The sequence below is a fragment of the Lepisosteus oculatus genome, chromosome 10 (genome assembly GCF_040954835.1).
Source record: "Lepisosteus oculatus isolate fLepOcu1 chromosome 10, fLepOcu1.hap2, whole genome shotgun sequence".
NCBI classification, from domain to species: domain Eukaryota; kingdom Metazoa; phylum Chordata; class Actinopteri; order Semionotiformes; family Lepisosteidae; genus Lepisosteus; species Lepisosteus oculatus.
In genome coordinates, this window is record NC_090705.1 from 37,988,562 (window position 1) to 38,014,297 (window position 25,736).

The following is a 25,736-nucleotide window of genomic DNA, read 5'->3' on the forward strand; positions in this document are numbered from 1 at the left end:
TAAATTAATACTTTAAATAACAATAAGGACCAATAATGAAAGCCTAAAAATGCAGTAATATCAAGAATACCTTTTCTCCACTGTTAGGTGAATGTTTACTTTATTTCTTACAACAGATTGTCACCTAATCAATATAAATTCTTACACAGGCTCTTCAATATTAAGTGGTTTCACAATCACTTGATCATTCATTTTAGCTTCCCATTCAGAATAACTGCTTCCTGCAGCTGTGTTTATTTCTTCACTACTTGCAGCCTTACTGTCACCCACAGTCCAAATGACTGTCTTGTCCCTCCGCATGTTCTGTATTTGTTGAGGAATTTCTCTTTGACCTTGCAGGAGACAAAAGTGGCGTGCGGGAGAAGACCGAGACCAGCATGAAAGTCATTCTCATCTGTTCAAAGCAATACTGTGTTTAAGTCACCCCAGACAGAAGCCTTGTTTTCACTTCCAGAAACCTGGATCTCACTCCATGCAATTTCATAAAGTAAAAATATAGTCTCCACACTACTAAAACTATTTTAACATTCTTATCATATCCGAGTTTCAGATTTCCATTTCAAACATTTAGAGTCATTAAGATGTGAAACAAAACTAAGTGCCTATAAAAAACAAGGAAATGGGATAGGGATGAGTTACGATGAAATGAGGTATTTCTCTAGAGTGTATCTAAAGCAGTTTAAACCACAGGATTGACCTTCTCCTGGAAGGATTGACAACTGAGAAAGGCCCAACAAAGTTCTTAAAATCAAGCGCTGGTATCACACACAGGAGTACGAATTTGTTTCCTCAAACATTGTGTTTTCAGGCTAAGTTGCCACAGTCCTGCCCAAAAGAGTACAAATCCAAAAATGCATCTCTTTGTTAGTGATAAACACAGGGCATCAATCATAACATATTCTCTTCAAAAGTTATGATTAATGCAAAGTTTCAATATACTGTAAACTATCTACAAACGATGCCATTGAAATTCTCAACAGACCTGCAAACTCTTTAATCTATTTCAAATACTTTACTTTTTTTCGTCTGTAAAATGTCTGCTGTGTTAGAAGCACATTTATGAAAAATGTGTCTATAAAGCTCTACAAAATGTCAAATCCAGTGTTCTGAAAAACAATAAATATTCCAGGCACTTCAATTACATGTGATGAGGGTGATCCCACAATAGATATGCCTGCCGAATCACTTCCTGTATCACATACATAGTAAAATATGGCTCCTAATAATCCTCATCTATGAGCTGGCATCATCACTCTGTTTTCCTACCCACTGAGAGCTGCGTGGTGAGAGTACTGGCACACTCTGGCTGCCGTCGCATCACCCAGGTGGGGCTGCACACTGGTGGTGGTGGGAAGTCCACATTGCCTGATTATTATTATTAAAAGGCTTAAAGAGTAATTCCCCTTCTGTCAGCAAGGGATGTTAAAGGAGGCTATGGTTGTTTGAAAACAGCTGTTTATTTGAAACTACTTGAATAAATCTGTAATATCATTAGATGCTTACTGTAAGGCATTAAAAGATTGTGGGAGGTTCCATTAGTTTTGCTGATGGCTAGCTAGCTAGTCAGGATGATGGTAACTGCAATCCCTATGGACTGGAATCCACTGTACTTCAGCAGTAATTGCTGGACTAATTAAGAGGGGAATCCCTGTAAGTAAATGTGGCCTTTTACATGTGTGAAAATGGGTGTTGTTTACTGACTGACCGGATTGGAATGGACTCACAAATTAAGTTTTTTTGGTAATTACATGTGTAATTGTAATTTTCGGGAGGAGACGCACATGTAAATACTGACTATAAAAGCAGGTTAGCTGTTTAAGAAAGGATTATTGCTAAAGAGTTTTTGCCTAAGTGTTTACACGTTTTCTACTTGTAATTTATTTGCAAAAAGGAAATAACGTCTGTGGGTTCAGTATCTCTAAAGAAAAATCAATCTTGTGACACTTTCGCCTTTTCTTTCTGTGTTTGTTTAAAGTTCATGATGAAGTCTTCTGGAATGCTATCAGATGGAAGGGTGAACTAAGAAATACCCTTCCACCAAAGCAGTTGTACCTTAACTGAAACAATGATAGCACACCAAAGTGTTAAAATACCTTTTCCAGATCATGAATAAAGTACATTTAAAGCACAGACAAATCAACAGTTCAATTATTACAAAAAAACTGGATTAATGATTTTTTGGGATTAGCGTGGGCCTTTAAAATGCTAATGCTTCTGCATATTCTTTTGAAGGGTTAAGTGAAAGGCCAGGCTTATTTAAAACAGACTTTCAGTAAACCTGAGGGATACATCGTTTTGTGGTTGTCTATTGGAGATGAAACATGGATTCATCCCTTCACTTCTGAGATCCCAAGGCTCAAAAGTGCTTCACTGAAGGATTAGGATAATACCTAATCCATTTCTTTTTTTCTTACATTAATGCTTCACTTGATATGTCTGTTAAATCCTTCTCTTGCATTCCTCAAGACACGTAAGACTACATCTCCAGTGGGTTAGTCCCTCAATACAGAGACGTCTAAAAAAGTGCATGTGCCGGTTTAAACTTTAAAGAAAAACCAGAGAACTGGATTTAAAAAAAAAAATCAGTGGCTAATAGTGAACAGGTGAGCAAAAGGAAAAAGTCTTATTTAGCCCATTCTAAGCAAGCTGATATCTGTCCAAAACCATGCAGATTCTCTTCTCTATAATCACTTACCTACAAAAACTTGTCACTTAAAAGCAATTATAGCCTGTACGATTAAAGCAGTAGAAACATGTGCAAGGTAACAACTGTCTACCACAATTTCACTGCTTTCTCCTGAAAAGAAAACCCAGCCATCGTACAGGCACTGCGGCATTCCTTCAGCATGCTTGAAGTCCTCCCCCCCCAGCCTTTGCTGAAGCATATCTACATAATAAAGTTCCCTTCGGCTGCATTCTTGTCATCTGTAATTTCTCAAATTCCAGCGCAACTCTGGATGGATCAGAAAAACTTAAAGATGCAAACAATGACCACAGAATGCCCCCCCATGCGTGAGCAGCTGGATATTTTTCCATTCATGCATGTCACAAGGAATACACCCCAAAGCATTTCAAACGGGCAAACTTCCTGCGTATGCAAATGACGGTCTTCAAAATCAAATGACTCCCAATTATTGCGCTGCTCAGTATTTAATATGAACCATTATTCAGCGCTGGGTGTTGAGGGGTTATTTGTCAGCAGTGGAAAAGTAATAGGCAAGATTAAAGCATGTGCAGCACAAATTGTGTCAAGGAAATGTACTGTTCGCACCCAAAGGTTAGCTTTTACCTTTTTACTATGATACAGTGCATTTCTTTTTTAGTGCTGAAATAACTACACAAAGAAATGACGACAGCTAAAGAGAAGAAGCTCACTGAATATAAAGCTTTGTCAAGCAGTAATTATTTGAATTGGATGAAGGTCACACAGTATTAAGACAACCTAATAATGCTCACATTACACTATTTACGTCACCCTGTATCTCTGCATCCCAGAGCTAATCTGTTTCTCTGAAACCAAATAAATTTGTTGCAAAAAAACAAATAGCCCAAGGATGCCAAAAAATCCTAAGAAACTACCAGAAAATAAATAATTAAACTAAGGAACTGCATTCTTCTCATCGTACTTCAGCAAACTCCAGATATTACACGGTTTCTTAAAAATTACAGTTCAACAATGGCTTTCATTTTTTTTTTTCATTAAAAAGGTTTCCTTCATCATTGGTTACTTCCTACTGTATTTCTCACAAAAAAAAGTTCAGAATGTGCATCTTGACTACTCTAGTAATGGTGTGATGCAGATCTGAAACGGGGGGGGAATCATATTGGTAGACAAACACATTGCACGTACCTTGTTGTCAAGCAGTCTTAATTATTGCCTGTATGTAATGGACTTTTTACCTATTGATGGTGCATTCAATTACTGACATGACTTAATTGTCCAAAAGGAATTATGCTCAATTACATCAATTAGGGCAATCAAGAAGTATTTATACGGGAACTGTCCTTTGACTGTGGGTTCCAATAAAGATTGTGAGAAGTCTTTGTGGTTTATAGCTACGGACTGATGAAATTGAGAGTGAGATTCAGAAACGCCTTTTGATGAATTTGATGATGTACAGCTATTCTTTACCAGCCATATTAATAAAAAGAATACAACAAGAGATAAGAGTGGATGTTCTCAAAGCTTTCAAGGTTTTGCGACCCAGCAAAGAGCACAAATAAACCAGGCATAAAAATAAAGAAATCTTTTTACATTAATGTGACTTTAAAATAAGAGACCTGGCTTGCAACATCCAGCACAAAGTTATGATTAATACATAAGAATTATCTTTCACAGTTAAAAGCAGAATTAAACTAAAGGAAAATTCTGTGTATATTTTCATAAGGCGATGTGCACAACTTAGCCTTCATTTTATGGCTTGTAGGTATATTCTGACACAAACCTGAATCTTAGCAAGCCTTTAGTCTACTGAGCAACTGCACAAAACATGATTTAATATTTTTCCCCAGTCTCTCAAGGAAAAGGCAGCGCTATACTCTGCACAAAATGTGGATGTCTGACATATTGTATATCCTGCATTTCTCAAAGCACATGAAACAGAACTGACAGAATACCATAACTGAGAGAGCAAAAATAATGAAATGTAAAAAACACATCTAAAATATAAAAAAGTATAATAACTATAAAACACGACTGCTGAACCTGTTCCCCCTTTTCAGATTCTACAAATTGCAGGTGTGTCACCCATGTCCTGACCACAGTAATTTGTGAAGGCTACATCTTCTTTAGCCACCAGGCAATGGCTGCCAGAAACAATTTTCATATTTCATTAAAGTGACTTCACAAACAGAGATGGAGCAAAAAAAAGAACTGCTTACTGAGCATTTCCACTGAAAGATAACAACAATGCCACATTTGGAAATCCAGCATGTGCGTTTTGTTAAAAAAAAGATTCTTTTCTTACCAAGGTGGCTAACTGTGCCGTATTCTGACCACACAAGGTATGAGTGAAGCATTCAGGTCTTGGACAGCAGTTCATTATTTATGGCGGGGATTAAATTGAGCTGCAAAACTGAACTATAGTCCAATCCTTATCTAAATTTTTTGGTTTCATTAAGTCACCAGCTCTTCCTGGCCAATAGGTTTTATAAGTAATTGGCATGAAACACCCAGAGCTTTTATCTGATGAGAAAACAGGGAGACAAACACAAATGCGGTCAAAATGATGGATCGAAAACACGCAGGATATTCAAAAGCAGTTTAAAGGTAACAGAAGAAGGTAACTTCTGGGATATTTTAAGGTGTAACGAAGGAATATTTATAGCTTTCATTCTTTGATTCTTTCCCTGTGCTTTTGATATTGCCTGCTTTTTCCATAAAAAACAGTATGTGATATTCAGGAAGGAAGGAATAAAGTGCAGAACTTATGGGGAAGGACTGGGCTCGGGTTACTCTAAGTGGGGCTTTTCTTTCATTTGGTTGCATGCTGTTCATTTAACTGTGAGGTAAAGACATAAATTTGAAGAAAAAAGCAGAGTTGCTTCAGCTTCGGTATTATTTAAAAAAAATAACCACAAGCAGTCAGAGGTCTTTTCAAAGGCTGTTATTATCAGAGAAACTGGTTTGCCCATCAAACGATAATTTAAGGATAAACAGCATTGGAGAAACTCACAGAACACACAGGCAAGTAAGAAATAAAATTACAAGCAACACAAAATCTGATCACTTCTCTACCAATACAACAGCTCTTTCCGGTTGTTCTCATCTAAAGGTGACACTATTATTCACATAGACGTCACAGGTGGAAATAAATCCAAATGCTGCAAAAATGTGTACCAATACAAATATAGTTATTCCCCCTCAGTGCAACTTTACATCTCAGAATTACCATTAACCCTTTAATGGTTTTGATCTACATTCTAATATTGATTCAAAAACAGCAAGAGGGAATATGTAATTACCAAACCTTATGGAAAAACAAGTACAACCCAAATATTAATATTGATTTATTTTTGCTAACAATTTTTTTTTATAAAGTGTAGTTGGAAGCCTTCACACATCTGGGTACTTCACTAAACAATCCAAGTAATGTGGCAACAACAGCTGTGTCCTCACCTGGATTTGAACCCCCAACCCTCCACTTAACCTTAACTAGTACGACATATTGTAGCTATATTCCAAACCACTTAAATTACGGTGACCCTGGACATAGCAATGCTGCTGTTAATTCTCAGACAGATTATTTTTAAGACAATTGCTTTTTAATCATAAGATTTGTATTTCATCTGTTCAAGAGGGAGCAGTAAGTTAATTTCAGATGCTAATAATTGGAGTTCATAAAACATAACTACCTGCTGTGTGGACCAATTCTAAATGAAAAATATGTAGATATTCCACATGGGGGAATGCATAAATATCGGTGCCAGATAAGCCCACTTTCCTTTCTGGATAACCAAGTTATTTTGTTATTTTGTGTTATTGAAATTAAAATGCAGATAAGCCTTTTAGTTATAACCCTTTCCATTCAGAGATTGCAGGTGCTGCACATATTATACTGCAAAGACTGCTTTCATTACATTATATCAATCTTAAAATAGCCACAGAACTGGAGACATGCATTAATCCTGTTATATCCACATGTTGTTAGTATACCCACATCCAGTAGAGATCTCATGCATGCAGACGGACGAAGGGAGAAGAATAGAGCAGATAAAAATCATTAGGGGTGCATGCAGTGGTTTAGATCCCATGGCTTGGAGGCAGGCCATGATAGCCAGCAGAAGTCACTTACAGTTTTCAATTTTAAAGAACCGTCTGCTCTTTGACAGGGATAGAATGAAGAGGGAGAAAAAATTAAAATACTGGAAACTCAATTCATCACAAGGCCAGAATGATCTGCACTGCTCCCGGGAGACTTTTTAACAATGAGAAAGACACCAGGGGAAGAAAGGGGTAAACTGCACAGAAAGATCCATCCTAAAGGCAAAGGTTCTGTGTTCCACTGTTGATATGGGGAGCTTTGCCATCCAGACCCAAACTAAAGAGAAATATACGTTACCATACGAAAATACGTGATATTTACTTCTTTCTCATCACCCCTCCACAAAAAAAGTACATAAAATATATATAAAAGATGTGATGATAACCTAACTAATAATTACTAATTCCATTTACTCTGCAGTTTAAAAAACATGCCCCTGTCTCCAGGCAAGCTAGTTTAATAAACTGGTTAGCCATAAAGAATCCTGCTTGGCTTGAATTGATGTTCTTCCACTGGAACAAGCCTTTTATCGATCACATAGTGGCTTACAGCAACTGAAGTTGTTTGGTGCTTGCTGCATTTGAAAAGAAAACGCAGACAACTCACAACAGAATGAATATTTTATGTATTTTGACCTATGACTCTCTTTTAGGACATGACAATTCCCCTTACCTTCCTTCTTGGTATTAGAAGCTATCATTCCCAATACATAAAACAAGGAAAGCAGTAACACAAAAATTTAATGTAAAGTAGGGACAGGAATACATTACAGGGCTTTTGTTCATGACTTCTTCCACAATGCACTCTTTTACATGTTTTTGCATCCACAAAACAAGCAGAAACAGGTAGCAGCTCTGGGGTGGGGGGAAGAAAAAATGGATCTCTGCCACAGACAAAAGAAGAAGGGCATCCAGAAGTCAAGGCAGACAACGTGAGGAAAACAAAAGCAAGTAGAAGAAAAGCATTTGTCTCTAAACGTGCCGGAGATGGATGCATTAATGGCACAAGTCACAGTACAAGACTCCAGTGTGGACATGCAAAGAGTCACAGTGCAGTTCAGTGAAGATTTGAAAAGGTGTTTATATTATAACTAAGAGGCCTTTACAGAGACCAGGCCCACATCGATTCTCTCCCTCCCTGCTTACCATTCTTCACAAGCACCTTTTATACTTTTAAAAACATCTCCTCTAAGTGTCCTAAATGGCTAGTATTCTAGGATCAATACATTTGGAGTTAATCTTTTGATCTGTCCTACAGACTGCCACATATGCGAGACAGCAGTAGGCTTATTCAGCCTCAGATGTTTTTCGTGACAGTAACAAGTGTCTGTACAGCTTGTCCCTTCGCACAGGAAAATCCTTCACACAAAGATCTTCCACCAGCCTCCTTTGCCGGTCAGGCATGGTCATAGCAGCTGCAGGCTATTAGAAAAAGTGTTTCTGTTCACTGTCCTTTAACCCTAGCTGCCACAGGCCTTTCCAGCTCATCCCAGCTCACCCCAGAAAGATTCAGTTTGGCTCTGGTCAGTAGGACATCCACACATCTCATGTTCAAGAAAGCTGTTGTTGTAGGAACAGCACAAGACTGCTCCCAGTGCATCAATTTCCTGTGGCATTGGAATAATCTTGCAGAAAAGGCAGTGAGAGAGGTCTCAACACTTGATTAATGAAGCACCGTGCAGTCTGGTTGTCATCAATTAATCTAAATTGAGTTCTATGCCGACTAGAAACTCCTGTCCAAATCATCAAACTAGCACCTCCCATTCGACTCGTCTACTGTACGTAAACATTTAGTCGACACAAGGACTTGATTCATTCGTAGAGACTCTCTTGCTGGTGAGCCCACCGGAGGCAACATCCACATGTCTTCATTCAGTGATGTCAAAAAACACAGGGCCCCTGTATGGACTTCTGGTTTGCACATGAGAACTACTGAACCACTGCCTTTGAGACCCAGTGTTTCTAATGCAGTGGAAATGGAAGCAAAAACAAATAACCACAAAGACTTGAACATGATGCCATCAATCTTGGTGGCTATCTACCAGACTATGGCCTATCCACTGACAATGGCAATGGATGGCTATAACATCCTACCAGGTTACAAACTGCTCATTGTGAGCCAGATAGCAAATGATACTGCTGACTTAGTTGAGCCGTCAATGTACAGATGGTACAAAAACGCTGTACACCTGACAAATGGGTTCCTATCTATGTTCTTTCTTGACATTCAATAGGTAAAATCACCTGTGCCCAATAACTCTCACTAAGGAGGTAATTTAGTGCTTACTCAAGCCCGTAACTGTCCTAAAGAGCCTTAAGACAGGCTTGATGAATCCATTTAGCACTGGCTTATTGTGCAAAACCCACTTCCAACTTGTGAATTATGCTCTTGTATCATCCCTGAGTACACTGTCTTGTGCAAGGACACTCATATGAAGGGAACAACATACATCCTGAAAAGATCCAAAAAAAAGGTCTGTTTGTTTGGCTTGGCAATGCAATTTCCAGTTGTGAAATGCTCTCAAATCTCTAGTTAGCGAGCACTTGGCAGATGAAAAAACAGGAGTCAGCCTTGATAGCTGTAGGAACCAGCAACCTTTGACACCACAAACACCTCACCATTGTGATCAATAAAGTGTGAATGGGAAACCAGCTTTTTAGGCTTGATAGAAAAAAGTTTGAGCAAATTTAATGATGTTCTAGGCACTGACACCAAAGTCTTTCGCAGTTTATGGTGGTGCAGTGTGAGTTATATCAGATTTAACTACCTCTGACAGAGTCAGCGATGTGAAGGAGGTGAATTGTTTAGCAAACATATTGTGAAAAAAGCATTGTGGCTTGAAGAATTGCTTGTTTTTTTTCTTATAAATTCACAGATTAGCTTACTACATTTATAGTCATCACTACAAAGCTCGTCAAATGCCCAATTGCTTAAATAAATGTGGTACACCTAGCACAGGATATTTTCCATGTAGATTTGACTTGTCTGACTTGCTAACTGTCTAAACACAGAATAACACTGACCAAAACTGCTGGAGGAAAATTTCACAAGGAACAAAGAACGACAAGAATTGCGATTCACTCGTTCACTATTTTTAACACAGTAGATTTCGGTCTTTATTAAAAAACATGAGACCATATCCTCCTCACTCAAACAGCCAGTACTGTGTTGAATTTAAAGATTTAGCTTTCCTGAACCCTGGGGGACCTACAGTTCATGCCAGTGTGCTCAAGGTCAAACACTAACATATTTCCTCTACAGCTTTATTCAAGACAACAAGCATAGGTTCTGCTCCATTCTGCTTTAGAATGTACCCGAAATGTCAAAGAGCTGTTTACATTGTTTTTGCCTTTATATTTGTATAGGGGAAAGCATTCAGTTCACGTTTTAATATTGCAGGACACGATCAGAATTAATCTCTAGCAGTGACGAATAGGAGTAGGAAAACCTTGGCCAACTACTAGTTAATATTTTTCCCCTCAGAGTAAAATCCATCTTAACAGCTCTGTGACTTTCTTGGTTTTACTAGTAGGAAGGAAATCTGGCATGGTAAAGACCTGAAGCACTGAAGATGTTGTGGTCCTGGGTTTAGACAAAAAGAAAACATCAATGATCTGATCAAATGCTATGCTTTCTGCACATTAGCTGTAGTCGAATTTAACCTAGATACTTCAGATAAAACACATCTGAAGAAGCTGTAAAAACTAAGGCACCATATTTCACACTGCAATTATACTATTTCAGATAAATCATTGAAATGCCTTTGGCACCGGCAACAAAAAAAATCTTATTAAGAATAATTTTTGAAGTGCGCACACACGCACCTCATTATACTACACAATACACACAGCTCCCAGAAAGTGTGCAGTAATGAGGGAGGACTATACATCCAAAAGGATTACAGAGCCAGCATACTCCCGTATGTTTGATTTGCACTAATTGATCCCTATGTTTTTTGTTATGGTAAATAGCTTATTTCAATTTGTTGCATATAATTAGCAACCTATCCCGGGCACCTTTATGCAACTCTACAACAATGAGAACAATTAACTCTTGCGCACACAGTTAAATCTGACCACCTCCAAGTGCTCTGAAGCGTGAACAACACTTTTTAGAGAACGACACGGTACATGAAGTTAACGGAATAATTTAGGAAATGCATTCCAAGTCAAACACTTACTTGAATATCATAGATGACACTGATATCCAAAGAAAAGCTTGTTGCTCCAGAATTGGTTTGTGGCTCTTTTTGATTTTAAATACCTTTTTAAATCAAAAGATGCATTACTTAAAGCTTCTGACTGTTGACCTTATTGCATAACTGTAGCTTTGTTGTTCAGGAGAGCGTAAAACAACCCCTGTGCACCTGTTTATAAATAAGCACCAATTGTTACTACACTTTCGAGTAACAGCACATGCCAGTCGGTTGGTTAAGCACAGACACGTTCAATTCTAAGGTCACAAGATTGATTCCCCAGCTTGCTTGATACAGCCTTGACGGGAGTCTTTAGAGAGACTGAGAGAGCAGTTTAGGTGTACGTCCATAAGGATTACAGTGGCGCTTGGAAAAACAAACAAATATACTAGCAGTCCTTTCCAAACACCACTTCTGCATCGGTTTAATGGTGAAGTGCATAATGCAACACTCAAATCTGTGACAGAAGAATACCAAAGCATTTGAAGGGGATGAGGTTGACTGGGTACAGACAGCAGGCTTCATATAATTCCTTGCTGTCACGTGTCTTGCTTTTGGATACACATACAGATTCTATTTTAATTCTGCTCTTTCGATAATCGAAAGGAACTCGGCGGGTATTTTTTTCCCCCACAAGAAACTAAAGTTAATCATAATCTGTACTTTCACAAATAATTTACATTGCAGTTTTCCATAGATGTTCTCCAGGTAAATCCCACTGATTTAAACCCACATCAAATGCACCTTACCCTCCTCTTTTATGGGTTCTGTAGTCCTTAAATGAGGAAAGGCAGAAGGGAGACATGAGACATTCATTTTAATCAGTAAGTCTTCAAGAATCTAGAGCAGACTAGAGCCTAGTACAAACGCAAACAGCTGCATTTCTCAGTTCTCCTCCCTTCTTAAGAAGGGAAAAGTGAAAAGGGGCAATTCAACCTCTTCAGTGTGTGTACTAAGAATGGGAGTTCTGATGGACTGGACTTCAAAAATACCAATTAATAAAATCGGTAACTCTTCAAATGAGGAAGAGTCTGAAACCTTCCAGAAGGTTGTGATTAACATGTGTACATCAACAGTGGTTCATTCATAACGAAAGGCCTTATAACTGAGGCGTTTCTGCAGACACGCAAGAAACTTGACTCAGGATGTACGAGCAGGCCCTCAAAAGTATTTTCTCTCTCTCTTAAACAACTCCGACACTGGTAATACCTTCGTCAAAGTCGGCATCGTCCTCGGTGTGCTGCGGAAAAGGGAAGCAGTTGGTGATTTCCAGACGGTCTTCCACGACCAATCCCAGCAGGACGCCTTGAACCACCTCACTGCCTTGTCCTTCCTCTTGGTAGTGCTTGATGATCTTCAGCACCACCTACAACAGCCAACCAAGAAAACAGTGTAAGTAACAGCTGGTATTAATACAGGCCTCCCTTTGCTCACGTGGGTCTCGGACATAAAAAGCCTTTTTTCTCTGAACCCCAGAACTGAGTGGCTCTTACTGTTCGATACGACTTCTTAAACAACTTAAGAGTGCTTCAAGGATAATTAATAAACAGCTATCTATCCATGTAGAAACATTATTCGGCGGTGTGACAGGTAGATTCCACCCCTCATCTTAAAATTGTCAGTGGTCACCACCATATTAAAATTGGCGTTTTTAAAACCTAACCGAGGAGTGCTGGCTCAGCGCACAGAAGCGCAGGTGGACACTATGAAAACTTTCAGCCATTTCAAACAGCTTATGCAGCATGCCAAAATCCCAGCCTTATTCAATCCACAATTGTCGGTTAATTACACTTAAACAAGACACTGAGCACCGCTAAAGCAATGAGGAATGACGCATTAGTCAGGAAATAATGGCCGCAGGCAAAGACACGATCGCGTCAAGGCGATAAGGATCGTGCTAAGTCAAGCACAACAAGTGGACCTTATTTCACAGAGGTCTAATCCATCCCAGCAAACCAAGGCAGAAAGCACTTGATGGCCTTGTTGCTAACAAAGCACTATTGATTTTCGTGTCTGGAGGCAGTCCTACTACTGTAATGGATTTCAGCACGACCACAGTGTGAAAACGGATTTTGCATAAATACTGCAGCTAAGGATCCAGCAAAGCTTTCTGAATCTAATGAAACTGAAGTCTGCTTTTATAAGGTGGTAATAAAAATCGCAGCACACATCAAATTACAAGCTTACCTCGGTGCTCACAGCTGTTCTCGAGGGTAAATGGAGGCTGGTCAGCGGAGGGCTTTACAATATAAAAAGGCCAAACCATCCATGACAGAAACCTCTGCCCCAGGTCTAAATGAGGGAGAATAAGGAAATGCTCGGCAGCAGAAATATTTATATTGGCTAATCTACCTTATCGGATCGGCGCTGAAAATTTAAAGGGGATGTGGTGCGAAATGGTGCATAAAGGGTGGATTTTTTTTATGGAAAGAAAGTTTAGCTCATTTGCCTTTGATCTAAATGCAGCACTCAAAGTTTCTACGCACCATGTCACTTACGGTATCCGTACACCGTGAAAATGAGGAAGCACGTTCCTCCTTAAAACTGTCCATATATATTTTTTTTTTATTTTGAAACACCTCAGAGGTCAATTTCCCCTACAAGGCGGCACGCAATCACCACACACATTTGCTGCTCCAAGCAGGCAGCCTGTAATCAATTCAGGTAATTAAAGATTCTATTTGAATCCTTAGCTGACATCTGGAGTCTACAGCGCATCGCAGCTTGTTCTTGCTGTGTATGGAAATTGTGATGAAGATCATATTGAGAAAGGTCGCAGTTCAGGTGCAGTTCAGCCCACACTGCTAGGCTGTCTCGCCCCGACTCAGTTCAGACAGCAATTAGAGAGCTGCTGTTAGTTCCTCTCTCAGCAGGATTACACATCAGCAAAAAGACAGGCTGTTTCCCATCCCAGGTAGGCCTTACAAAAATAAGCCCAAGAAACAAAGTCCTAATCAATCATGCCAATCACAGACAAAAGTAAGTCTGGACAGAATAAAGAGCAAGCCCCCTGTGTTCCTCCATTACTAGAATTTAACTCCATGTAGTTATCTTTTATGCAATGGCTGCTCCAGTGGGGTCTTCAGAAAGATTCCTTAACACAAAAGCCTAACATCATACAATTTACAACGGTGAGCTCGGCAACACTGAAGAGCTGGTGAACAGAAAAAAAAATCTGTTGTAAAAACACACTTCAGCCAGTGCCTTCATCATAATGACCTATGATCGGAAAATCACTTTCCATCAGTTAATTTAATTGTTTATTAAGAGTGCTAAAAGTTCTAGTATTTCATTTTGTCACCAGGCCACTTTACATTAGGGAAAGTCTGCCTTTCAGAGAAAAAAAAGTTTAAAATAGGGTGCCCTATTAAGAAGAATTTGGGTTCCCCTGTTCTGAGCAATATTTGACTGCGAGGCAGAAACATTTTTTCCACAGCAGTCACAAAATGCAGGCATCAATAACTGGAGGCCATGTTATTTTCTTCTGTCGTAGGAGAAGCTTTGGGGGGGGTTGAGAGGGGAGGGGGAGGCTGACAGATTTGCACTAAGAACAAAAAGACAAACTGGGGCAAAGATCTGTGCTGCCATTCAGCCTGAGTGCATTGCAGCCGAGCTAAAACACAAAACTCCTTCAATCATCAGGCAGGGCTTTGTAGCAGAGTTAGGAGAGATTAGCAACAGTGAGAGGAATCCTAATGGAAGGCACAGCCCTAGATAGCAACTCCGCTGACAGAAAGCTCTGCAACACCAGTGATGCAACATTTGAGTGGCAGAGGTACAATCAATGCTCTGCTGGAGGGAATGCATAATTGTGATTGCTAGCTTTGGAAAAGGGGGGGGAAAATATTACAAAATCAAGATGCTTGCTGGCTAAAGAAAGAGTACACGCAAAAAGAAATCATTCCCCCCGTTGCCTGACAGACACAGACTTAACAAGCAGCAGACATTTGCGGGAATTGAGCTAGTTACGTTAAAAATGAACACAGCACATAAAACGTCATTACATTACATATGTAATGTTATTAAATGTACCGTCTACAAACACCTACACAAAACAAGGCAACAAGCATTTTATATACAGTCACCTGGTTTTGCCTCCATAGAGCACCCCACTGCTTGCAAAACCTGGAACATATCCAGCTACTATGTTCATTCTGTCCCAAGAAATCAGGGAGGGTAGGGAGGGCAAGAGATCGATATCCGAAACTTGCCAAGCTCAAATCTGAGTGAGTCATTACATCACAAAGCTCTGAATATTATTAATCTTGGTTCTCCTGTTGGCTGTGGTCTGCGGCGCTTGCTATCTAAGTTTTAGTTAGGCACACATACTTCGCAATGTTATTAAACACATTTCACTTTATTTCACAAAAACACTGCAGTATTTCATTTAAAGTTACTCCATTCTATGGCAATTTAACACACCTCTCAAAATGAATGTCCCTGTTTTGTCTTAAATTCAGACTACCGACATTATAAAAAACATACAAGAGCATGGTAAAGAATCCTTGAAATTTTAACTAGCATGATCTGTGTGACCTTTTCAAGGAAGACAATTTTAAAGACATGAATGGGTGTTCTGAAGTTCTCAAAAGATTACCAAAATTAACCCAAATGTTTTCTTCAGACTCAAAACAAAAATTAAGTGCAGCTATACTCAGGTTTTAAAACAAGAAGCACTTCTCTGCACACTGGGATTCGGGTGTCTGGGACAAATTGCTGAGTAATACTGCAGATAAGTCAGTGAGACCATTCTAGACGTTTGAGGAATTATCTTGGACCATTGCATCTCTAACCACCAGACATGCGAGCCAGACCTCCTCTTAACCTCTTAAGCAGAGTTTCTAAACCTTCTCTATTTTACAGACTTCTTAACATTTTTTTGAGTTTCGGGAGAAATGAAGAGAAGTAGCAGGAAACGCAAAACCGCGCATAAGAAAAAAAAATGCATCTATGCGCTTCATCACAATGTACCGTCCAAACCGCTAACATTGAGATGAAAATGGAAACACAGAAACCACTTGCTCAGGAGGAACAAGTAAAGGTTAAAAATTAAGTGTAAAGTAAAAAAGGCAAAATACAGTATGGCTGTTGAAACTTCTTCAGGCAATTCACTTCCAGGTGTCCCAGCTCGCAAGCTGAAGAGGTACTCCTCTTGATCTAACCTCTCCAAACTAGGCGCCTATCCTTACACAAATACAATGGTAAATGTACGATGATCTTCAAAAGAATTGGGGCAACAAAGTTTAAACTGTTGACTTTGTGCTTTTTATCTGTTTTATCTGTTTTTAATTGTGTACCTCAAATAGCTCACCACACTCTTTGTGTAATCCACTCTTTGCTGCATCCATATTGAGTTCTTACTCATTCTTGGGGCGTTCCTATTTTTTTCTTCAGTATGTAAAAACCATTCTCAATTGGATCTACACCGGAGGTGACTTTTTCCACTTTTTGCCATCAAAACTGAAGTTTTGCGTCATCGCCGCTCTGTATGGTGAAGCACAGCCCAATAACTATGGAAGCATGTTCTTCAAAGTCAGTGGATCATTTTTCTGTAAACTTCTGGACTCATTCTGCTGCCATCATGTAACACATCATCAATAAAGACTAATGAGCCAATTCCAAACCATGCATATCATTCTTCTTGGATGAGGTGGTGTTCTTTGGAGCATGTGTAGTTCCTATCTTTCTCCACACGCCTACTAACTTTTCTCGGTTTAAGGTTTTTCTCGGTTTCAGCAGTCCAGAATATTTTATTCCAAATGGCGTCGCTGGAACTGGCTCACTTACGTTTACTGATGTTGATTGATTATTAATGTCCTTATTGAATATTGATGCTGTAACCAATGACAGCACCAATAGAATGAATTCTGAACTAGCATAATGCTGATATAAATGTGAAGTGCAACATATTTTGGATCTAAGTGCATTGTATTTTGGGATTTGAAATCACCAAGTTGAACACCTAGCATGCTTTTGTTCTGAATATCAAATGTACACAAAATAAAACGTACTGTACTAATCATCCGTATGGATCTCACGAAGACATGTACAAACCGCTTAGCAAAAAAGCAAAAGTTACAGTTCTAGTTTTGCTAGTTTGCTGTCCAAATACCTTTGGAGGGCACTGTATTTGTGGTCATGCTCAAAAGGACCACAGGACCAGTGCTATAATGGAAAAGGGCTAACTCAGCTTTTCACAGCCAAGAATAGCAGCAGCCAAGGTGAGGGTCACTGCCTTTATTACTTGGAGGAGACCTAGGGGGAGGTGAAAGTTACAGCTACTTAAAATAATATAAGAAAGATTGTGAGGTTTAATTATCTCACTGTTAAACAATATTACATTTCTAATGAGAGACCGGTGCAATATATATATATATGAGATACATATTTTATATATCTCTTGCATACATGAGATAGGTTACATTCAATACATATTGCTAAATGTCCAAAAATTGCCAAGGACGACTTGTTTCAATGGACAAAACGAGAAAGATCGGGAATGCACCCATTGTAGGACAAGGACACAATACTCGCCCAGACAGGGAGAAAGCTCCTTATTTACACCATGAGTGGGGCTCACTGCGGGACTAAAAAAAAAAAAAAACTTTAAAACTTTACCATGAAATGCCTTAATTTAAAAGAAGCCTTATTTCAAAAGGGGAAATAAGCATTTAAGGCTGTCTAAACTAATAAACTAAGAAGTTACTCAATTTCAGTTTTTTAGTAATTATCCTAAATGTTTCCCTTAGAAACCTTTAAGTGTTTCCAGCACTTTCTGTCCAACAATAAGAAAAGGCTTTTAACTTTGAACAGCACTAAAAACCTAAAACACATTTTTTTACAAGTCCACTTATTCTTCATTATCTACAAATAATGGGGTTTGAATGAGATGACAGGACACACTTTGTTCAGGACAGGCAGCACATTCAGGTATTTATCACCTAGCTGCCTCAGTGAGGCTTTCAAACAAATGTCAAAGAAAATATGTTGTGTCTTCACATATGCCTCTTCCCCATGTGAATCCCAAACAGAATAGCACAGTTAGCCCAGCTGCCTTCCTCAAGGAAGACAGGTTTTCTCCAAATGACTCAGGTAAGTGAGCTACAGGCCACTGCAACCCAGATCTGCATTCTCGTCACTGCGACAACTTCCCAGCAAGGACTCCTCGTCGGATCACTAGAGCACCGAAGGTCAATGCTGTAAAGCACTGCACTCCGCAAACCCTGAAACACTGCATGAGCTCTCACAAGCATTTCAAGCGACTGCCCTGCACTCCCTTTCAGAAAGTCTGGATTAAAAATATTCTATCTTGACCAAAGTCCATGAAGTGCTCACATTTGGAGACTTGAAAAAAGCACATTTGCTAAAGACTCCATTATACTCCTGTTTTAGGATAAATGCCCGCCTCTAATGACCTCAGTAAAAACAGATGCCATAGGTTTAAAGCAGTTTAGCACCTATGCCCAAACCGTGTGAGTTACAGGTATCTGCAGATTCAAATTTGAACCTGAATGAAGTTCACTTTGTAAAAACATACATCACAGGCTTAGGTCACCAAGCTATATTAAAATTACACTTCCAAACAATTACCTCCCGTTGTTGAGAAATAGCAAAAAAGTGTAGTTGCCAAAGAAACAACATTAACTCAGTAGCTACTGAAGCAGAAAATTGACCTTAGCCACGTTGATGCATAAAGCAAGAGGAAGGTAATTACTCTGTATTTGCATATTGAGTTTTTAATGCGATGTGATTGTTATTGTCTGCTATTGAAAAGGGTGAATCACTGTTTTCATTTTTTTAGCCGAAAAGGCAACAATTTTAATATATTCTGACCATATATCTCATTCCATCTCAGCAGGAACATGTACCATCTTCTACCGTCTTCTCCCTGTCAGGAAAATGATCTTTCAGGATAAATATCAACATGATACTCACATCGATGGTAATGACCTTATACACCGTAGATACTAAATGGGAAACACTGAGCTGGAAGAGGCTAATGAAGAAAAAGAATAGGTGCTTAGGTTGACATAGTGTTTACGTGTAGACAGTGTTGGAAATAAAAAATGTTTGGGTATACAGTACCAAAATGTAGAATTTAAATCAAGGGATGATATGTGAAAGTTATCTTATGCATTAGCATTAATATCATATATATTTCTGGTCACAACACATAAAAGATTTTAGAGCAGCAATATCTGTCCAGAGACGAGTAGCTATATGGATTCTGGGACTTAAAGGAATATCTTACACCGACCGTTCAAAAGAACAAAACCTCTTTAGTTTTCAATAGAGAAGACCTGAGAAAAGTTTTCAAAACCCTAAAAGGCGTTGATAAAGTCAAAGCAGTGAAGCATGACTTAAGAGAACATTGGTGGTAACTATGTGGAAGTGTATTTAATACGTGTTTACCCACAGGGCTGTGGGAATATGGAACAACCCACCCAACGATATGGCTGAAGACGATACCCTGTCTTCCTTCAGAAAAAAGGCTGAATAAAATCCCTGGATCGATAAGCCATTCCTAACTACCAAACAGGCTAGATGGGCCACATAGCCTTCACTCGTTTGCAGCCACCCTTAAGTGAGAGATTCTTATGACCTCTCTCACCTGCCTATTAACAATTTCTCTGGCTATTAAAGATGGCGACACCAGCTCCTTGGGAATCTGTACAAACTGTCCTGGATCATAGGCCTGGCCTTTTTCGTATAGGAGAGTTTACCACTGGCTATGAACCTGGGGCGTGGCCATTAGAGGCCAGGATCGAATCCCCAAAGAAATCGAGAGAAGTTGTGAAGTGAAGATTGTGAAGTTGGACACCAAACAGAGGAGGGGTGTGTGAGAACTTGTACTGTTTCTGCTCTTGTGGTTAATCGTAGCTGAGGAAAAGAAAGATGTTTCCTGTCTACCCCCCATTTATCACGGTCATACTCAGATTTTTAGAAATTCAAGCGGAGGATTGGGCCTACAGGAAACCATATTCATAGATTAGTTCTGCCACGTATGCATAATAATGGATAAAGAAAAACTTTAATTATCGGATATCCTATATCGTATTTAATTATAGGATATCCTTATAGGATAGTGATTAATACTTTAATACTAGATACTCTATCTATATTAGATTATCTAATACCTTTATAAAATAAGTAAAATTCAATCTCTGGGAGGCTGTGGTAAATCAGATAAAGGAAAGAATGAAATGTAGATATCTAGTACATACCGGTTAATAAAGCATTAATCGTTTCACATCAACAAAACTATTCAGGTATTGAGGTTTTAATCTCACCTACAATATTCAAATGGATTACAAATCTTGAGGTTAAGTTAATTGTCTTTTCAGGCAAAGCCAAGACACAGACTCTTTCAATGAGAGCCCATTAGATTGCATGTCACAATTAATCACTGAATCGCTATTTTTTCAATTAAGGTAAAAACCGTGAAAGCACCTAGATGGAATGCTAAAGACAAAGCTACAGCTCGGGCCTTAAGTTTTTCTTGACTCATTTTCTCATCTGCATGTCTGTCCTTCACCATCAAGAGGTCAATACGTCCTATTTGCCAATTTTTACACAGTTTACCAACTGTGGCAAAATAATCATCTCAATTAGTCATTCGGATTACTACAATTTACATACATATGCATGTAAATTACCAGCAATGTATATGGCAGTTGACACTTTATTACGTGTCTGTTTTATTTAACTGCACCAACAACACCGCGGCAATGAATTAAAATGATCATCAGCAACATGTTTGTAATACAGACAAACGTTTCGTTCGAAGAGGCAGGAAATCAGAAAATGAGTGCAATACCCATTAAACTGGTGTGGCCACACAAGTGAAAACACAAGCAAGGCAGTTAACAAGTAGCACGTAAATGTCTCTTGCAGTTCAGGGAAAGAGGCCAGCGTGTTACATTTTGCAGTCAAACGTAATCTTAACCACTTGGTTTACCCATCCGTCATTTCCTGGATTGACACAGCTTTGTGAAATCCAGCCCTGACAAAGAAACATATGACTGATCATTCCTATGGATTCTGTGATGCCTTTCGTGTTAAGGTGCAAAATATTTAGCTTTATTCCAAAATTCATCCAACTGTTGTTGTTTTCTTTTGCATAGTGTTTGTATTGTCCACTTCAGATTTACATTTGTCACGAGAGGCTGAAATGGATGGTGAAAGCTAATGTTTTTGGAAAGGTATGCTGCAGAGCAATACCAAGTGCCTCATTGTAATATACATGCTCAAGAGGCAGCTTTGTGGGGAGAGTGCAGGCTCTCTGCTCAAATGCATCTCTCGACTGTTATTTAAAAGGCATTTTTATGGTCAGGCATGGCTTAAAAACTTTCTTCACTGTTGCGAAAAGTTTCTTTGTCTTTTGAGAAATCACTTGCCCATATACAGTATATGACTCTCAAAGGTTACTTTGTGCACCTTACCTGTTAAGTGCACTGAATTTAGCAATACGCCTCAAAAAGGTCATTGCATGCCTTGATCGTGTAACTGGCATTACAAATCCAGTCATGTTCTTAAAAGCCACTTTAAATACTGGAATTTAAAAAATTCAATATGCTCTGTGTTGCTGTCACAGTGTGGATACCCTGTATCTGTTAGAATAATTACAAGATCGCCAGTACTTGAATATCCTTGTAAAAAAACGAAATGTGCCAAACTATTTCACTGAGACAGTGCAATGTTTTTGATGTATTAATCATACATTTTATAAAATATTTAAGCTTTTCTAGAACTGCATAAATGTATTGATTCACATAAATAAATGCATACAATTAGAAACTAAACTAGTTCCTATGGTGCTAACCTAATGATTGCTAAAATCAGTGTGTCAACAGGGTTGTCTGGAGGATAAAGTTTGAACTACAGGTTAGGAGCCCCAGAAGTCACATGGTCAAGAAAAACTCCAACACATCCCCATATAATTCATAGCTTTGAAAATGATGCCAATATTTCTTTGTTCTAACCCAACCCTGGCACAAACAAGCATTTTTCAACAAACGATCCCATTAATATGTCATGTGGACTTTCAATTCTTCAGAAAAACAAAAAAGTCTCTTTTAAAAACCCAGAACCCCAAAACGAAAGAACAGTGACCAACACAGAAACGTATGCACATGCATCGCTTGTACTTAGTAAGGCTTTAGCATTTCATACAGCACTGTGCTTTTCCAAATACAAAAATAATAATTAAAATTGAACAGCAATAACAGAAATGTCTCATTGCACAAAGAGATGAGAGAGTCTATCACAATTCTCTTTATACTCGGCAGGCACAGCAGCAAATATCCTTTTAACTGGTGGGGGAGAAAAAGTTCCCTCAGAAGTTATGAATGTAAAAGTCCCCCTGAAGCCTTGGTTCCAGCTCAGAGCTTTTCTTGTGCTCCACTTTCCCTAGGTAGGATTCAGGGTCTCAATGTAAAACAGCTAACACCTTACCATTCTCAAACATTAAACCTTCCCATCCCAACGGAGGGCGGCTCTGTTTTGAAGTTTTTATCAACCACAGTATATGGCTCTCTCAATTTCCAGGGCTAAACACACGGAACTAAAAGACCAAGACATCCACAAATCACGTGGAGGCTTTTCCATTTACCATCCCAGGTCACACTTTGACAAGCCGATTTCCATCACACAACAGATGACTCACATCAAATGATGCTTAGGAAGCAGATGCATACCATTGTAAATGTAATTTTAATGCTAACATTGCTGCTGCACCCACAGGCAGACTAGGCAAAGACATTGCTCCTGAGCATCAAAGAACAACGCAGCACAACTCCTCTACGCTGCATGCCATAAGTACCAAATTACTCAATTCAATTTATGATCTACTGATCTGATGACTGTTCACCATAAATGCTTAACAAGACACAAAATTCCCCATATTGATGCATTTTGCTTTGTCTTTCAAATAGAAAAGGTACTATGAAGTTACGTGAGGTCTTCACCCAAATAGTTACTGTAAAACACCTATCTGTTTATTGACCTCATGTTAATGTAAGCCACTTTCTGTAAAAGCATCAACTTAAAAATGTAGTAAAATAAAAGGAGTAAAAGGACTGAATCTTTATTTTTATTTGAAATGCGGGATTTGATTTTTTTTTTACATTAAACTAGTTTTGGATATGCACATGTAGCATATGTAGCATATTTTGCTAACTGAAAGTTCATCTGACAAAGTCATTCAAACAAGGTAAAGATTTAACTCACTAGTTGTGAATAATAGTTGCACTGATTAATTCCCACCTTTGGACCAGGTGATTCAGTTTATACTCGCCGTCTTCAGTACTGAGCTGAAAGTACTGGGGTACAGTTACATGAAAGCAACCACAAATTCTAAACAGATTTCATTTCAATTCAAACCAATTTTCTTGATCCACTTTTGGAAAGGTTTTAATGGCTTTCTTTCAAGGATGCATTTATCACGTATCGTTAAGACTACCTACTATGTGAAATTTTACAATCTATAAAAAACTTTAAACTTTCTTATCTGACAGCTCCCTATGCGATACACACAAATAATTAAAGTCATTTGCAATTACAGCAAGGCTAATGCCTCTTAAGCTGAGTTTTAATGTGTTGTTCTGTAGCTAACAAGTATTTACATCTCCGGTCACATTCAGTAATTAATCTACATTGCTCTCTATGAACAAAATTAATAGCGCATGCTGAATAATATGGAAGAAAAGAGCACTACATCAAAGGTTTCTCTGTCCTCTGCAAGGCATTAGAAATTGTTTTTGAGAAGGTTCTCAAATCCCTTCATGCATTTTTTCAAATTGATATCCCTCTAATGTCTTGTTTTAACATGGCTACTGTAAATAATTAAGAGATTGATTACACTTCAGATTCTCAGTGGGCTGGAGTATTATAACACCATGACTTTACATAATGTGCAAAATAAATACAATGGGCGCATTAGAAATTGAACTACAAATGCTGAGCCTGTGGCCAAATAGTCAATAGACAATTTTCTTAAATTAACCAGGTTTTCTTTCTTACAAGTAGTTGGCCTTAAGCTCCCCATTTCATTACAATTAGATTCCCAACCAAATATATTTTCTTAAAAATGTTTTCCCACCTTTAAGGAGAGAACATTGTATAAAGACAGAATAATTACAATCTTCCAGAGTGAAATTTACTGTGTTACCAGTCTGTTAGTCGACCCTACTGTAAAGTGTTATGTTCATGCATGATATCACTACCTTGAAGTTCTTACCCCAGTTGTTACCCTGTCCTACAGCCAATAGCTGTGAAAGAGCCAACCTGTACCCTGTATCAGGACTTGCACGAATTACTTGCCTAAGTAATTAATGCCAAAAACAGTACCTTACTTATGTTTTGACACGCGTATGAGATTCCCTTAAAACAGAAGAGCCATGGTCTCACGTGGTCCTGTTTTTTCCCAAAAGTTAAAAAAGAAATGGACTTCACAGGGCCCATTCAACCTCACCACAAGATATCAAAAAGGTGCACAATTGAACACGTGTCATGTGGAGGATGAACACGCCCACCCACTTGAAAAACTATCGATCAAAATGACTCCCCACAAGGCCTCATTCAAACGCGATTAGGTATTTCTAAGGAGAACCCTGCACTATTACCTCAGATAAAATACAAACTGTGTTGTGACTAGAAGCAACAGCACAATATCACAGTTCTGAAAATTTCTTAGGTTTTAGGTCAACCAGCATGCCACATGTTTTTTTAGAGAAACCACCCCTTACACAGTAGTCCTAAATGGACTGTATATGTAAATAGATTGTGCATATACTGTAAATGAGCTTTGTACAAAAGCACTAACAGGTCAGTGTACATTACATGTATACACTTGTTTCAGTGGTTAGCGCATACATATGTAATCACTACACACAGTATTTTTCATCTTACACAGGGCGTTACCATATTAAAACAATTCATCACAAATACAGTGGAACTGCCTAGTTTCCCACTACACCTCAAGACTCATAAGTGTTGTTTCCTGAGCTTGCAAAAATTGTGCCATACGGGTACGGTACTGCATGCTTGTATGTTTAGATTGTTTGTTTTGACATTGCAAGATATTCTGCCCTTCAGGCTCCAATGGGTGCCAACATAGCTGGTGTTCAAATCGTTCCTGAGGTCAATGTATGTGGAATAATGGAAATGAATGGAAATATTTTTTAAGGTGAACTAGAGAGACAGCACATACTTAATGCTCAAACACTACCTGCTAAATTGTGACCAAATAGCAGCTACCCGACTCTCCAACCACTGGTGTGAGCACAATAAACAGGCAATGCCTATAGTTTATTTAACAACTTTCCTTCATTTATTTAAATGAATGTACATACCCAACAATCTGCAGTTACCATGAGGTCTCGATCAACACTAAACCTTGAGCTGACTGGAAAACAGAACCCACACCCTCCTGAGGTACAGAGTTGAATTTTCATTAACAGTGAAGTGGACTCATTCCTTGGAAAACTTTATCCTAATCTAAGAACAGCCTACAGGCTGTAAAATCTGACTCGGAGAAAAAATTGATTTAGTCAGGTATTAGACCATAGAGCCACAAGACCTTAATACTGTGAAACTCACAAGGTCCCCATCCTCTTCCCATAAGCAAAAGAGAAAACCCTAGTAACCAAAAAAAAGTGAGAAAAAGACAAATGTCTTCGCAAAACATGCAATCCATCTAAATTCACTCATCTCTTCCTACACAGCACCCACTCGTGACAGATGACAATTTCATGAAAAAGAAGACCACAGACAAAACG

At 38.7% G+C, this 25,736-nt stretch overlaps 1 protein-coding gene across 1 annotated transcript in view; it reads right to left on the minus strand.

Annotated features, from left to right (window-relative positions):
- The window catches only part of eif3hb (eukaryotic translation initiation factor 3, subunit H, b), a 154,420-nt gene that overhangs the window by 81,235 nt on the left and 47,449 nt on the right, over nt 1-25,736 (minus strand). Inside the window, exon 2 of the mRNA XM_006635569.3 lies at nt 12,169-12,325. Within this exon, the coding sequence (XP_006635632.2) occupies nt 12,169-12,325 (157 nt within the window). The remainder of the gene's footprint in view (nt 1-12,168; nt 12,326-25,736) is intronic.